The sequence below is a fragment of the Tachyglossus aculeatus genome, chromosome 21, assembly GCF_015852505.1.
Source record: "Tachyglossus aculeatus isolate mTacAcu1 chromosome 21, mTacAcu1.pri, whole genome shotgun sequence".
NCBI lineage: Eukaryota > Metazoa > Chordata > Mammalia > Monotremata > Tachyglossidae > Tachyglossus > Tachyglossus aculeatus.
This window is the reverse complement of record NC_052086.1, coordinates 40,474,323-40,488,661: the sequence shown is the minus strand read 5'-3', so window position 1 is coordinate 40,488,661 and position 14,339 is coordinate 40,474,323. Positions and strand designations below refer to the sequence as shown.

Here is a 14,339-nt window from a genome sequence, read left to right as displayed (position 1 = left end):
TCATTATTATTATTATTACCATTAAAAAAAATCTAGGTTGCCGCTGATTTGAGAGTGGCCAAAGAGGTGGGGGTTGGGGAAGACTGCTCATTTATTCAGTCATATTTATTGGGCACTTACCATGTGCAGCGCACTGTACTAAGCGCTTGGGAGAGGGCAATGCAAGAATAAATGGATACATTCCCTGTATCTCCCTGTATTCTCCAACTTGGACTTCCCAAGCGCTTAGTCCAGTGCTCTGCACACAGTAAGCGCTCAATAAATACGATCGATTGATTTCTTGATTGATTGATCCCCTGCTCGCAGCGAGCTGAGTGACCTATGTGTATATATATAATATAAATAGAGTAATACATATATAATACATATATATATATAATACATATATATATGTATATATGTTTGTACATATTTATTACTCTATTTATTTATTTATTTTACTTGTACATCTCTATTCTATTTATTTTATTTTGTTAGTATGTTTGGTTTTGTTCTCCGTCTCCCCCTTTTAGACTGTGAGCCCACTGTTGGGTAGGGACTGTCTCTAGATGTTGCCAACTTGTACTTCCCAAGCGCTTAGTCCAGTGCTCTGCACACAGTAAGCGCTCAATAAATACGATCGATTGATTGCTTGATTGATTGATCCCCTGCTCGCAGCGAGCTGAGTGACCTATGTGTATATATATAATATAAATAGAGTAATACATATATAATACATATATATGTATATATGTTTGTACATATTTATTACTCTATTTATTTATTTATTTATTTTACTTGTACATATCTATTCTATTTATTTTATTTTGTTGGTATGTTTGGTTTTGTTCTCTGTCTCCCCCTTTTAGACTGTGAGCCCACTGTCGGGTAAGGACTGTCTCTATATGTTGCCAACTTGTACTTCCCAAGCGCTTAGTACAGTGCTCTGCTCTGCACTGTACTAAGCGCTTGGGAAGTCCAAGTTGGCAACATCTAGAGCCGGTCCCTACCCGACGGCAGGCTCACGGTCTAGAAGGGGGAGACGGACGACAAAATAAAACATATTAACAAAATCAAATAAATAGAATAGTAAATAGAGGTTCCAATCCCGCCTCCGCCGCTTGTCAGCTGTGTGACTTCAGGCAGGTCGCTTCACTTCTCTGGGCCTCAGTGACCTCATCCGGAAAATGGGGATGAGGACCGGGAGCCCCACGGGGGACAAGTCGGTCACCTTGCATCTCCCCCAGCGCTTGGGACGGTGCTTGGCACTGAGTAAGCCCTTAACAGATACCATCATTATCTAGCGCTTAGAACAGTGCTTGCTACATAGTAAGCGCTTAACGAATACCATCCTCTCCATCATGGCTTCAAGTACCTTCTCTGGGCAGATGCAGATGATTGTGAGCCCCACGAGGGACAACCCGATGACCTTGCAATCAATCAATCAATCAATCATATTTATTGAGCGCTTACTGTGTGCAGAGCACTGTAGTAAGCGCTTGGGAAGTACAAGTCGGCAGCACATAGAGACGGTCCCAACACATAGAGACAGTCCCTACCCAACAGCAGGCTCACAGTCTAGAAGGGGTATCCACCTCAGCACTCAGAAAAGTGCTTAGCACATAGTCAGTGCTTAACAAATGCCATCATTATTATTATTATTATTATTATCATGGCTTCAACTACCTTCTCTAGGCAGATGCAGATGATTGTAAGCCCCACGAGGGACAACCCGATGACCTTGTATCTCCCTCAGCGCTTAGAACAGTGCTTAGCACATAATCAGCGCTTAACAAATGCCATCATTATTATTACTATTATCATGGCTTCAACTACCTTCTCTATAATAATAATAATGGTGGCATTTATTAAGTGCTTACTATGTGCAAAGCACTATTTTTAGCGCTGGGGGAGATACAAGGTGATCAGATTGTCCCACGAGGGGCTCCCAGTCTTCATCCCCATTTTACAGATGAGGGAACTGAGGCCCAGAGAAGTGAAGTGACTTGCCCAAAGTCACCCAGCTGACAAGTGGTGGAGGCGGGATTTGAACCCACAACCTCTGATTCCAAAGCCCAGGCTCTTTCCACTGAGCCACGCTGCTTCTCTAGGCAGATGCAGATGACTGTGAGCCCCACGAGGGACAACCCGATGACCTTGTATCTCCCTCAGAGCTTAGAATGGTGCTTAGCACATAGTCAGCGCGTAACAAATGCCATCATTATTATTATTATTATTATTATCATGGCTTCAACTACCTTCTCTAGGCAGAAGCAGATGACTGTGAGCCCCACGAGGGACCACCCGATGACCTTGTATCCACCTCAGCGCTTAGAAAAGTGCTTAGCACATAGTCAGCGCTTAACAAATGCCATCATTATTATTACCATGGTCTCAACTACCTTCTCTAGGCAGATGCAGATGACTGTGAGCCCTAAGAGGGACAACCCGATGACCTTGTATCCACCTTAGCGCTTAGAAAAGTGCTTAGCACATAGTCAGCGCTTAACAAATGCCATCATTATTATTATTATTATCATGGTTTCAACTACCTTCTCTAGGCAGATGCAGATGACTGTGAGCCCTGCGAGGGACAACCTGATGACCTTGTATCTCCCTCAGCGCTTAGAACAGTGCTTAGCACATAGTCAGCGCTTAACAAATACCATCATTATTATTATCATGGCTTCAATTACCTTCTCTGGGCAGATGCAGATGATTGTGAGCCCCGCGAGGGACAACCCGATGACCTTGTATCCACCTCAGCGCTTAGAAAAGTGCTTAGCACATAGTCAGCGCTTAACAAATGCCATCATTATTATTATTATTATTATTATCATGGTTTCAACTACCTTCTCTAGGCAGATGCAGATGATTGTGAGCCCCACGAGGGACAACCCGATGACCCTGTATCTCCCTCAGCGCTTAGAACAGTGCTTAGCACATAGTCAGCGCTTAACAAATGCTATTATTATTATTATTATTATTATTATCATTATTATCATGGTTTCAACTACCTTCTCTGGGCAGAAGCAGATGACTGTGAGCCCCACGAGGGACAACCCGATGACCTTGTATCCACCTCAGCACTTAGAACAGTGCTTAGCACATAGTCAGCGCTTAACAAATGCCATCATTATTATTATCATTATCATGGCTTGAACTACCTTCTCTAGGCAGAAGCAGATGACTGTGAGCCCCACGAGGGACAACCCGATGACCTTGTATCCACCTCAGCGCTTAGAACAGTGCTTAGCACATAGTCAGTGCTTAACAAATGCCATCATTATCATTATCATGGCTTCAACTACCTTCTCTAGGCAGATGCAGATGATTGTGAGCCCCACGAGGGACAACCCGATGACCTTGTATCTCCCTCAGCGCTTAGAACGGTGCTTAGCACATAGTCAGCGCTTAACAAATGCCATCATTATTATTATCATTATCATGGCTTCAACTACCTTCTCTAGGCAGAAGCAGATGACTGTGAGCCACACGAGGGACAACCCGATGACCTTGCATCCACCTCAGCGCTTAGAAAGGTGCTTAGCACATAGTCAGCGCTTAACAAATGCCATCATCATTATTATTATTATTATTATTATCATGGTTTCAACTACCTTCTCTAGGCAGAAGCAGATGACTGTGAGCCCCACGAGGGACCACCCGATGACCTTGTATCCACCTCAGCGCTTAGAAAAGTGCTTAGCACATAGTCAGCGCTTAACAAATGCCATCATTATTATTACCATGGTCTCAACTACCTTCTCTAGGCAGATGCAGATGACTGTGAGCCCCACGAGGGACCACCCGATGACCTTGTATCCACCTCAGCGCTTAGAAAAGTGCTTAGCACATAGTCAGCGCTTAACAAATGCCATCATTATTATTACCATGGTCTCAACTACCTTCTCTAGGCAGATGCAGATGACTGTGAGCCCTAAGAGGGACAACCCGATGACCTTGTATCCACCTTAGCGCTTAGAAAAGTGCTTAGCACATAGTCAGCGCTTAACAAATGCCATCATTATTATTATTATTATCATGGTTTCAACTACCTTCTCTAGGCAGATGCAGATGACTGTGAGCCCTGCGAGGGACAACCCGATGACCTTGTATCTCCCTCAGCGCTTAGAACAGTGCTTAGCACATAGTCAGCGCTTAACAAATACCATCATTATTATTATCATGGCTTCAATTACCTTCTCTGGGCAGATGCAGATGATTGTGAGCCCCGCGAGGGACAACCCGATGACCTTGTATCCACCTCAGCGCTTAGAACGGTGCTTAGCACATAGTCAGTGCTTAACAAATGCCATTATCATTATTATTATTATTATTATTATTATTATTATTATCATGGCTTCAACTACCTTCTCTAAGTAGATGCAGATGACTGTGAGCCCCATGAGGGACAATCCGATGACCTTGTATCTCCCCCAGCGCTTAGAACGGTGCTTAGCACATAGTCAGTGCTTAACAAATGCCATTATTATTATTATTATCATTATTATCATTATCATGGCTTCAACTACCTTCTCTAAGCAGATGCAGATGACTGTGAGCCCCACGAGGGACAACCCGATGACCCTGTATCTCCCTCAGCGCTTAGAACGGTGCTTAGCACATAGTCAGCGCATAACAAATGCCATCATTATTATTATCATTATCATGGCTTCAACTACCTTCTCTAGGCAGATGCAGATGATTGTGAGCCCCATGAGGGACAACCCGATGATGTTGCATCTCCCTCTGCGCTTAGAACGGTGCTTAGCACATAGTCAGCGCTTAACAAATGCCATCATCATTATTATTATCATTATCATGGCTTCAACTACCTTCTCTAGGCAGATGCAGATGACTGTGAGCCCCACGAGGGCCAACCCGATGACCTTGTATCTCCCCCAGCACTTAGAACGGTGCTTGGCACATAGTAAGCGTTTAACAAATACCCTAATAATAATAATGGTGATTCCCAAATCCCCATCTCCGGCCCTGACCTCTCTCCCTCCCTCCAGTCTCGCATCTCCTCCGGCTTTCGGGACGTCTCTGTCGGGATGCAGGGCCGTCATCTCAAACTTACGATGTCCAAAATAGAGCTCCTCATCTTTCCCCCCAAAGCCTGTCCTTCCCCAGACTTTCCCACCACTGTAGACGGCACTACCGGCCCTCCCGTCTCGCCCGCCCGTGACCTTGGCGGTTAACCTCGACTCCTCGCTCTCACTGGACACCGTGAGCCCCAAGCGGGACAGGGACCGTGTCCACCCCGATCATCTTCTACCTACCCCAGAGCTTAGTAATATTAATAATTAATAATATCAATAGTACAATAATATTATATTATATTACATTATATCATATACTATATATTATTATAATAATAACTATGATATATTACATATTATAGTGTTATATTATGCCATAATATTATAGTACTATTATATATAATAGTATTAATGGTAATGATTAATAATATTAACAATAATAATAATGGCATTTATTAGGCGCTTACTATGTGCAACTTGTACTTCCCAAGCGCTTAATACAGTGCTCTGCACGCAGCAAGTGCTCAATAAACACGATTGAATGAATGTGCAAAGCGCTGTTCTAAGCGCCGGGGGGGTTACAAGGTGATCGGGTTGTCCCATGGCGGGCTCCCGGTCTTCATCCCCATTTGACAGATGAGGAAACCGAGGCCCAGAGAAGTGAAGTGACTTGCCCAAAGTCACCCAGCTGACAGGTGGCGGAGCCGGGATTTGAACCCAAGACCTCCGGCTCCAAAGCCTGTGCTCTTTCCACTGAGCCACGCTGCTTCAAGTAGAGGGCTTGGCACAGAGTAAGTGCTTGATGACTACCACCATGGATCCATGGTAATTATTATTGATGATAATGATGATGATGACGACAATGATGATGATGATAACGATACAATGATGGCGCTATGGCTAATGAGGATGATGAAAGTGAAAATGATGATGATGATGATGGCGACGGTAATAATAAGAATGATGCTAATAATGATGATGATAACGATATTGATGATGATCATGATGATGATGATAATAATGATGTTGATGATGATAATGATGATGACATGTTGATAAGAATAATGATGATGATAATAATGATATTGATGATGATCATGATGATGATAATAATAATGATAATGATACAATGATGATGCTATGGATAATGAGGATGATGAAAATGAAAATGATAATAATGATGATGGTGATGGTAATAATAACAATGATGATGATAATAATGATGATGATAATATTGATGATGATCATGATGATGATGATAATAATAATGATGTTGATGATGATAATGATGAAATGTTATGATGATGATGATGATGATGATGATGATATTGATGAAATGTTGATAAGAATGATAATGATGATAATAATGATACTGATGATGATCATCATGATGATAATAATAATGATGTTGATGATGATAATGATGATGAAATGTTGATAAGAATGATGATGATGATGAGTTCATTATCTACATGTCTAACTGTCTCCATGTTTTGTTTTGTTGTCTGTCTCCCCTTCTAGATTGTGAGCCGGTTGTCGGGTAGAGACCATTTCTATATGTTGCCGAGTTGTACTTCCCAAGCTCTTAGTACAGTGCTCTACACACAGTAAGCGCTCAATAAATACGATTGAATGAATGAATGAATGAATGAATGGGATGATGATGATAATGATAATGGTGACAATGTTGATTATGATAATACCGATGATGATGATGTTGATAATGCTGAAGAAATGCTGATGATGAAATGATAATGATGATGATAGTAGTAGTAATAATAATAATAATAATAATAATAATAATAATAATGATGGTATTTGTTAAGCGCTTACTATGTGCCGAGCACTGTTCTAAGCACTGGGGGGGGATACAAGGTGATCAGGTTGTCCCACGTGGGGCTCACAGTCTTAATCACCACTTTCCAGATGAGGTCACTGAGGCTCAGAGAAGTGACGTGACTTGCCCAAAGTCACACAGCTGACAGTTGGCGGAGTCGGGATTTGAACCCTTGACCTCTGACTCCAAAGCCTGGGCTCTTCCACTGAGCCACGCTGCTTCTCCAGTAACGATGATGTTGATAATGCTGATGAAATGCTGACGATAATAATAATGATGTTGACGGTGATGATGATGATGATGAAATGATGATGATGATAGTAATGATGATGTTGATAATGCTGATGAAATGCTGCTGCTGATAATAATGATGTTGATGATAATGACGATGAAATGCTGATGATGAAATGATGATAATGATGATGATGATAGCAATGATGATTTTGATAATGCTGATGAAATGCTGATGATAGTAATAATGTTGATGCTGATGGTAATGATGAAATGATAATGATGATGATAGTAATGATGATGTTGATAATTCTAATGAAATGCTGCTGCTGCTGCTGATGATAGTAATGATGGTGTTGATAATGCTGATGAAATGCTGATGATGATAATCATAATGATGTTGATGATGATGATGAAATGATGATGAAATGATGATCATGATGATTATGATAGTAATGATGATGCTGATAATGCTGATGAAATGCCGCTGATGATAATAATAATGATCTGGATGATGATGATGAAATGATGATAATGATGATGATGATAGTAATGATGATGTTGATAATGCTGATGAAATGCTGCTGCTGATGAAATGCTGCTGCTGCTGCTGCTGATGACAGTAATGATGATGTTGATCGTAATGATGATGTTGATAGTAATGATGATGTTGATAATGCTGATGAAATGCTGATGATAATGATGTTGATGTTGATGATAATGATGATGAAATGATAATAATAATGATGATGATGATAACAGTGACGATGATCGTGATGATGCCGAAATGTTGATGAAATGATGATAATGATGATGATGATGATAGTAATGATGATGTTGATAGTAATGATGACGTTGATAATGCTGATGAAATGCTGATGATAATGATGTTGATGGTGATGATGATGAAACGATGATAATGACGATTATAATAACGATGATGACGATGATGACAGCGATGACGATGTTGATAATGCTGCTGAAATGCTGATGATAATAATGACGTTGATGGTGATGATGACGATAGTAATGATGATGATGAAATGATGATAATGATGATGATGCCGATAGTACCGATGATGTTGATAGTAATGATGATGTTGATAATGCTGATGAAATGCTGATGATGATGTTGATGGTGATGATAATGATGCTGCTGAAATGATGATAATGACGGTGATGATGATGATAGTAATGACTATGTTGATAATGCTGCTGAAATGCTGATGATAATAATGACGTTGATGGTGATGATGATGATGATGATAGTAATGATGATGATGAAATGATGATGATGATGATGATGGCGATAGGAACGATGATGTTGATAGTAATGATGATGTTGATGATGATGATGAAATGATGATAATGACGGTGATGATGATGATAGTAATGACTATGTTGATAATGCTGCTGAAATGCTGATGATAATAATGATGACGTTGATGGTGATGATGATGATGATGATAGTAATGATGATGATGAAATGATGATGATGATGATGATGGCGATAGGAACGATGATGTTGATAGTAATGATGATGTTGATGATGATGATGAAATGATGATAATGACGGTGACGATGATAATAACGATGATGATGATGATAGTGATGACGATGTTGATAATGCTGCTGAAATGCTGATGATAATGACGTTGATGATGATGTCGATAACGCTGACGCTGATAGTCATAATGACGTTGACGGTGGTGACGATGATGACGAAGACGTCGTGCGGAGAGCCCAGCGCCCCCCAGTCCGGCCCGGCCCCCCGAGAGCCCGCCGCGGCCACCTACCTTCCCGTGCGCGGGGCCGGAGCGGACGGTGCCGGCCTGTCGTCCTGCCCCGCCGGCGGCGTGGTCGGCGTCCTCGTCCGCCAGGTCCTGGACGCTGGTGACGCTGGCCACGCTGCTGCCGCGGCTGCTGGTGCTCACGGAGGCGCTCGGGATGGAGTGGTTGCTGTCCAGGCTGCCCGCGGGCCCGCCGCTCGCGTTGGGCCCCGGCTCGCCCTCCTACGGCGACGGGGGCGGGGGGGATGAGGGGGGCCTCGCACTCAGAGCCCGGACCCGGGGGGGTCCCACAAACCCGACACCCCCACGGACACCCTCGCTCGGGAGAGTCCGATAATAATAATAATCATCATCATCATAATGCACTTAGTACTTAAGCGCATAGTACAGTGCTCTGCACACAGGAAGCGCTCAATAAATACAATCATCATAATGTACTTCGTACTTAAGCGCGTAGTAAAGTGCTCTGCACACAGTAAGCGCTCAATAAATACGCTTCTAGACCGTGAGCCCGCTGTCGGGTAGGGACCGTCTCTATATGTTGCCAACTTGGACTTCCCAAGCGCTTAGTACAGTGCTCTGCACACAGTAAATGCTTAATAAATATGCTTCTAGACCGTGAGCCCACCGTTGGGTAGGGACCGTCTCTACATGTTGCCAACTTGGACTTCCCAAGTGCTTAGTACAGTGCTCTGCACACAGTAAACGCTTAATAGATACGCTTCTAGACTGTGAGCCCACTGTTGGGCAGGGACCGTCTCTATATGTTGCCAACTTGGACTTCCCAAGCGCTTAGTCCAGTGCTCTGCACACAGTAAGCGCTCAATAAATGCGCTTCTAGACCGTGAGCCCACTGTTGGGTGGGGACCGTCTCTATATGTTGCCAACTTGGACTTCCCAAGAGCTTAGTCCAGTGCTCTGCACACAGTAAGCGCTCAATAAATACAATCATCATAATGTACTTAGTACTTAAGCGCGTAGTACAGTGCTCTGCACACAGTAAACGCTTAATAAATACGCTTCTAGACTGTGAGTCCACTGTTGGGTAGGGACCGTCTCTATATGCTGCCAACTTGGACTTCCCAAGCGCTTAGTCCAGTGCTCTGCACACAGTAAGCGCTCAATAAATACACTTCTAGACTGTGAGCCCGCTGTTGGGTAGGGACCATCTCTATATGTTGCCAACTTGGACTTCCCAAGCGCTTAGTCCAGTGCTCTGCACACAGTAAGCGCTCAATAAATATGATTGATTGATTGATTGATTCAATCATATTTATTGAGCGCTTACCGTGTGCAGGGAACTGTACTAAGCGCTTGGGAAGTACAAGTGGCAACATATAGAGACGGTCCCTACCCAACAACATGGGGTTCACAGTCCAGAAGACGGGCTTACAGTAAAGGCTGTGACTGTCTAGAAGAATAATTATGTTTAATAAATAATGACTATTCTATTTATTTTGTTAATGATGAGCATTTAGCTTTAATTCTCTTTGAGCTTTAATTCTATATGTTCTGAGCGCCCCATAAATACGACCGAATGAACAAATGCATGTATGTGTTTCCCAACCCTGCTGTACTGGACTATTCCCAGCGCTTAGCACAGTGCTCCGCACACAGTAAGCGCTCCATGAATACGACCCAATGAACGAATGCATGCATTTCCCAAACCTGCTTTACTGGACTCTCCCCAGCGCTTAGTACAGTGCTCTGCACAAAGTAAGCGCTCCATGAATACGACCGGATGAACTAATGCATGCCGTTCCCAACCCTCCTGTACTGGACTCTCCCCAGCGCTTAGTACAGTGCTCCGCACACAGTAAGCGCTCCACGAATACGAATGCATGCATGTGTTTCCTTATCCTGCTGTACCGGACTCTCCCCAGCGCTTAGTACAGTGCTCTGCACACAATAAGCTCTCAATAAATGCGATCGAATGAACATACAAATTAATGTGTTTCCCAACCCTCCTGTACCAGACTCTCCCCAGCGCTAAGTACAGTGCTCTGCACACAGTAAGCTCTCCATAAATGCGATCGAATGAATGAACGTGCGAATGAATGCGTTTCCCAACCCTGCTGTACCGGACTCTCCCCAGCGCTCAGCACAGTGCTCCGCACACAGCAAGCTCTCAATAAATTCAATCGAATGAATGCGTTTTTCAATCCTGCTGGACCGGACTCTCCCCAGCGCTCAGCACAGTGCTCCGCACACAGTACGCTCTCAATAAATTCGACCGAATGAATGCGTTTCCCAACCCTGCTGGACCGGACTCTCCCCAGCGCTCAGCACAGTGCTCCGTACACAGTACGCTCTCAATAAATTCGACCGAATGAACGTACGAATGAACGCGTTTCCCAACCCTGCTGGACTGGACTTTCCCCAGCGCTCAGTACAGTGCTCCGCACACAGTACGCTCTCAATAAGTGTGATTGAATGAACGTATGAATGAATGTGTTTCCCAACCGTGCTGTACCGGACTCTCCCCAGCGCTTAGTACAGTGCTCCGCACACAGTACGCTCTCAATAAATTCGACCGAATGAATGTACGACTGAATGCGTTTCCCAACCCTGCTGTACCGGACTCTCCCCAGCGCTCAGCACGGTGCTCCGCACACAGTACGCTCTCAATAAATTCGACCGAATGAATGTGTTTCCCAACCCTGCTGGACCGGACTCTCCCCAGCGCTCAGCACAGTGCTCCGCACACAGTACGCTCTCAATAAATGACTGAATGAACGTACGAATGAATGCGTTTTCCAACCCTGCTGGACCGGACTTTCCCCAGCGCTTAGTACAGTGCTCCGCACACAGCACGCTCTCAATAAATGCGACCGAATGAACGTACAAATGAATGCGTTTCCCAACCCTGCTGGACCGGACTCTCCCCAGCGCTCAGCACAGTGCTCCGCACACAGTACGCTCTCAATAAATTCGACCGAATGAACGTATGAATGAATGCGTTTCCCAACCCTGCTGGACCGGACTCTCCCCAGCGCTCAGCACAGTGCTCCGCACACAGTAAGTTCTCAATAAATTCGATCAAATGAACGTACAAATGAATGCGTTTCCCAACCCTGCTGGACCGACTCTCCCTAGCGCTCAGCACAGTGCTCCGCACACAGTACGCTCTCAATAAATTGGACCAAATGAACGTACGAATGAATGCGTTTCCCAACCCTGCTGGACCGGACTCTCCCCAGCGCTCAGCACAGTGCTCCGCACACAGTACGCTCTCAATAAATTCGACCGAATGAATGTGTTTCCCAACCGTGCTGCACCGGACTCTCCTCAGCGCTCAGCACAGTGCTCCGCACACAGTACGCTCTCAATAAATTCGACTGAATGAATGCGTTTCCCAACCGTGCTGTACCGGACTCTCCCCACCGCTTAGCACAGTGCTCCGCACACAGTAAGCTCTCAATAAATTCGACTGAATGAATGCGTTTCCCAACCCTGCTGGACCGGACTCTCCCCAGCGCTCAGCACAGTGCTCCACACACAGTAAGTTCTCAATAAATGCGATCAAATGAACGTACGAATGAATGCGTTTCCCAACCCTGCTGGACCGGACTCTCCCCAGCGCTCAGCACAGTGCTCCGCACACAGTAAGCTCTCAATAAATTGGACCGAATGACCGTATGAATGAATGCGTTTCCCAACGGTGCTGTAGGGGACTCTCCCCAGCGCTTAGTGCAGTGCTCTGCACATAGTAAGTGCTCCATAAATACGACTGAATGAATGAATGAATGCATGCATGCGTTTCCAACCGTGCTGTACGGGACTCTCCCCAGCGCTTAGCACAGTGCTCCGCACACAGTATGCTCTCAATAAATTCGACTGCATGAACGTACGGATGAATGCGTTTCCCAACCCTGCTGGACCAGACTCTTCCTAGCGCTTAGTACAGTGCTCTGCACATAGTAAGTGCTCCATAAATATGACTGAATGAACGAATGCATGCATGCGTTTCCAACCGTACTGTACTGGACTCTCCCCAGCGCTCAGCACAGTGCTCCGCACGCAGTAAGCTCTCAATAAATTCGACTGAATGAATGCGTTTCCCAACCCTGCTGGACCGGACTCTCCCCAGCGCTCAGCACAGTGCTCCGCACACAGTAAGTTCTCAATAAATTTGACCGAATGAATGCGTTTCCCAACCCTGCTGGACCGGACTCTCCCCAGCGCTCAGCACAGTGCTCCGCACACAGTAAGCTCTCAATAAATTCGACCGAATGAATGCGTTTCCCAACTGTGCTGTACCAGACTCTCCCCACCGCTTAGCACAGTGCTCTGCACACAGTAAGCTCTCAATAAATTCGACCGAATGAATGCATTTCCCAACCCTGCTGGACCGGACTCTCCCCAGCGCTCAGCACAGTGCTCCGCACACAGTAAGCTCTCAATAAATTCGACCGAATGAATGCATTTCCCAACCCTGCTGGACCGGACTTTCCCCGGCGCTCAGCACAGTGCTCCGCACACAGTAAGCTCTCAATAAATTCGACCGAATGAATGCATTTCCCAACCCTGCTGGACCGGACTTTCCCCGGCGCTCAGCACAGTGCTCCGCACACAGTAAGCTCTCAATAAATTCGACCGAATGAATGCATTTCCCAACCCTGCTGGACCGGACTCTCCCCAGCGCTCAGCACAGTGCTCCGCACACAGTAAGTTCTCAATAAATTCGATCAAATGAATGTACAAATGAATGCGTTTCCCAACCCTGCTGGACCGGACTCTCCCCAGCGCTTAGCGCAGTGCTCCGCACACAGTAAGCTCATTTGACCAAATGAACGTACGAATGAATGTGTTTCCCAACCATGCTGTATGGGACCCTCCCGAGCACTCAGTACAGTGCTCCGCACACAGTAAGCTCTCAATAAATTCGATCGAATGAATGCGTTTCCCAACCCTGCTGGAGCGGACTCTCCCCAGCGCTCAGCACAGTGCTCCGCACACAGTAAGCTCTCAATAAATTCGACCGAATGAATGCGTTTCCCAACCGTGCTGTACCGGACTCTGCCCAGCGCTTAGCACAGTGCTCCGCACACAGTAAGCTCTCAATAAATTCGACTGAATGAATGCGTTTCCCAACCCTGCTGGACCGGACTCTCCCCGGCGCTCAGCACAGTGCTCCGCACACAGTAAGCTCTCAATAAATTCGATCGAATGAATGCGTTTCCCAACCGTGCTGCACCGGACTCTCCTCAGCGCTCAGCACAGTGCTCCGCACACAGTAAGCTCTCAATAAATTCGACCGCATGAACGTACGAATGAATGCGTTTCCCAACCCTGCTGGACCGGACTCTCCCCAGTGCTTAGCACAGTGCTCCGCACACAATCAGTTCTCAATAAATTCGACCGAATGAATGCGTTTCCCAACCCTGCTGGACCGGACTCTCCCCAGCGCTCAGCACAGTGCTCCGCACACAGTAAGCTCTCAATAAATTCGACCGA

General features: G+C 45.3%; 1 protein-coding gene across 2 annotated transcripts in view; it reads right to left on the bottom strand.

The window, feature by feature from the left end:
- The window catches only part of TAOK3 (TAO kinase 3), a 248,794-nt gene that overhangs the window by 66,507 nt on the left and 167,948 nt on the right, over positions 1-14,339 (bottom strand). For both annotated transcript variants that reach the window (XM_038763111.1, XM_038763112.1), the window contains one exon: positions 8,889-9,104. In XM_038763111.1, coding sequence (XP_038619039.1) covers positions 8,889-9,104 — 216 coding nt within the window. The remainder of the gene's footprint in view (positions 1-8,888; positions 9,105-14,339) is intronic.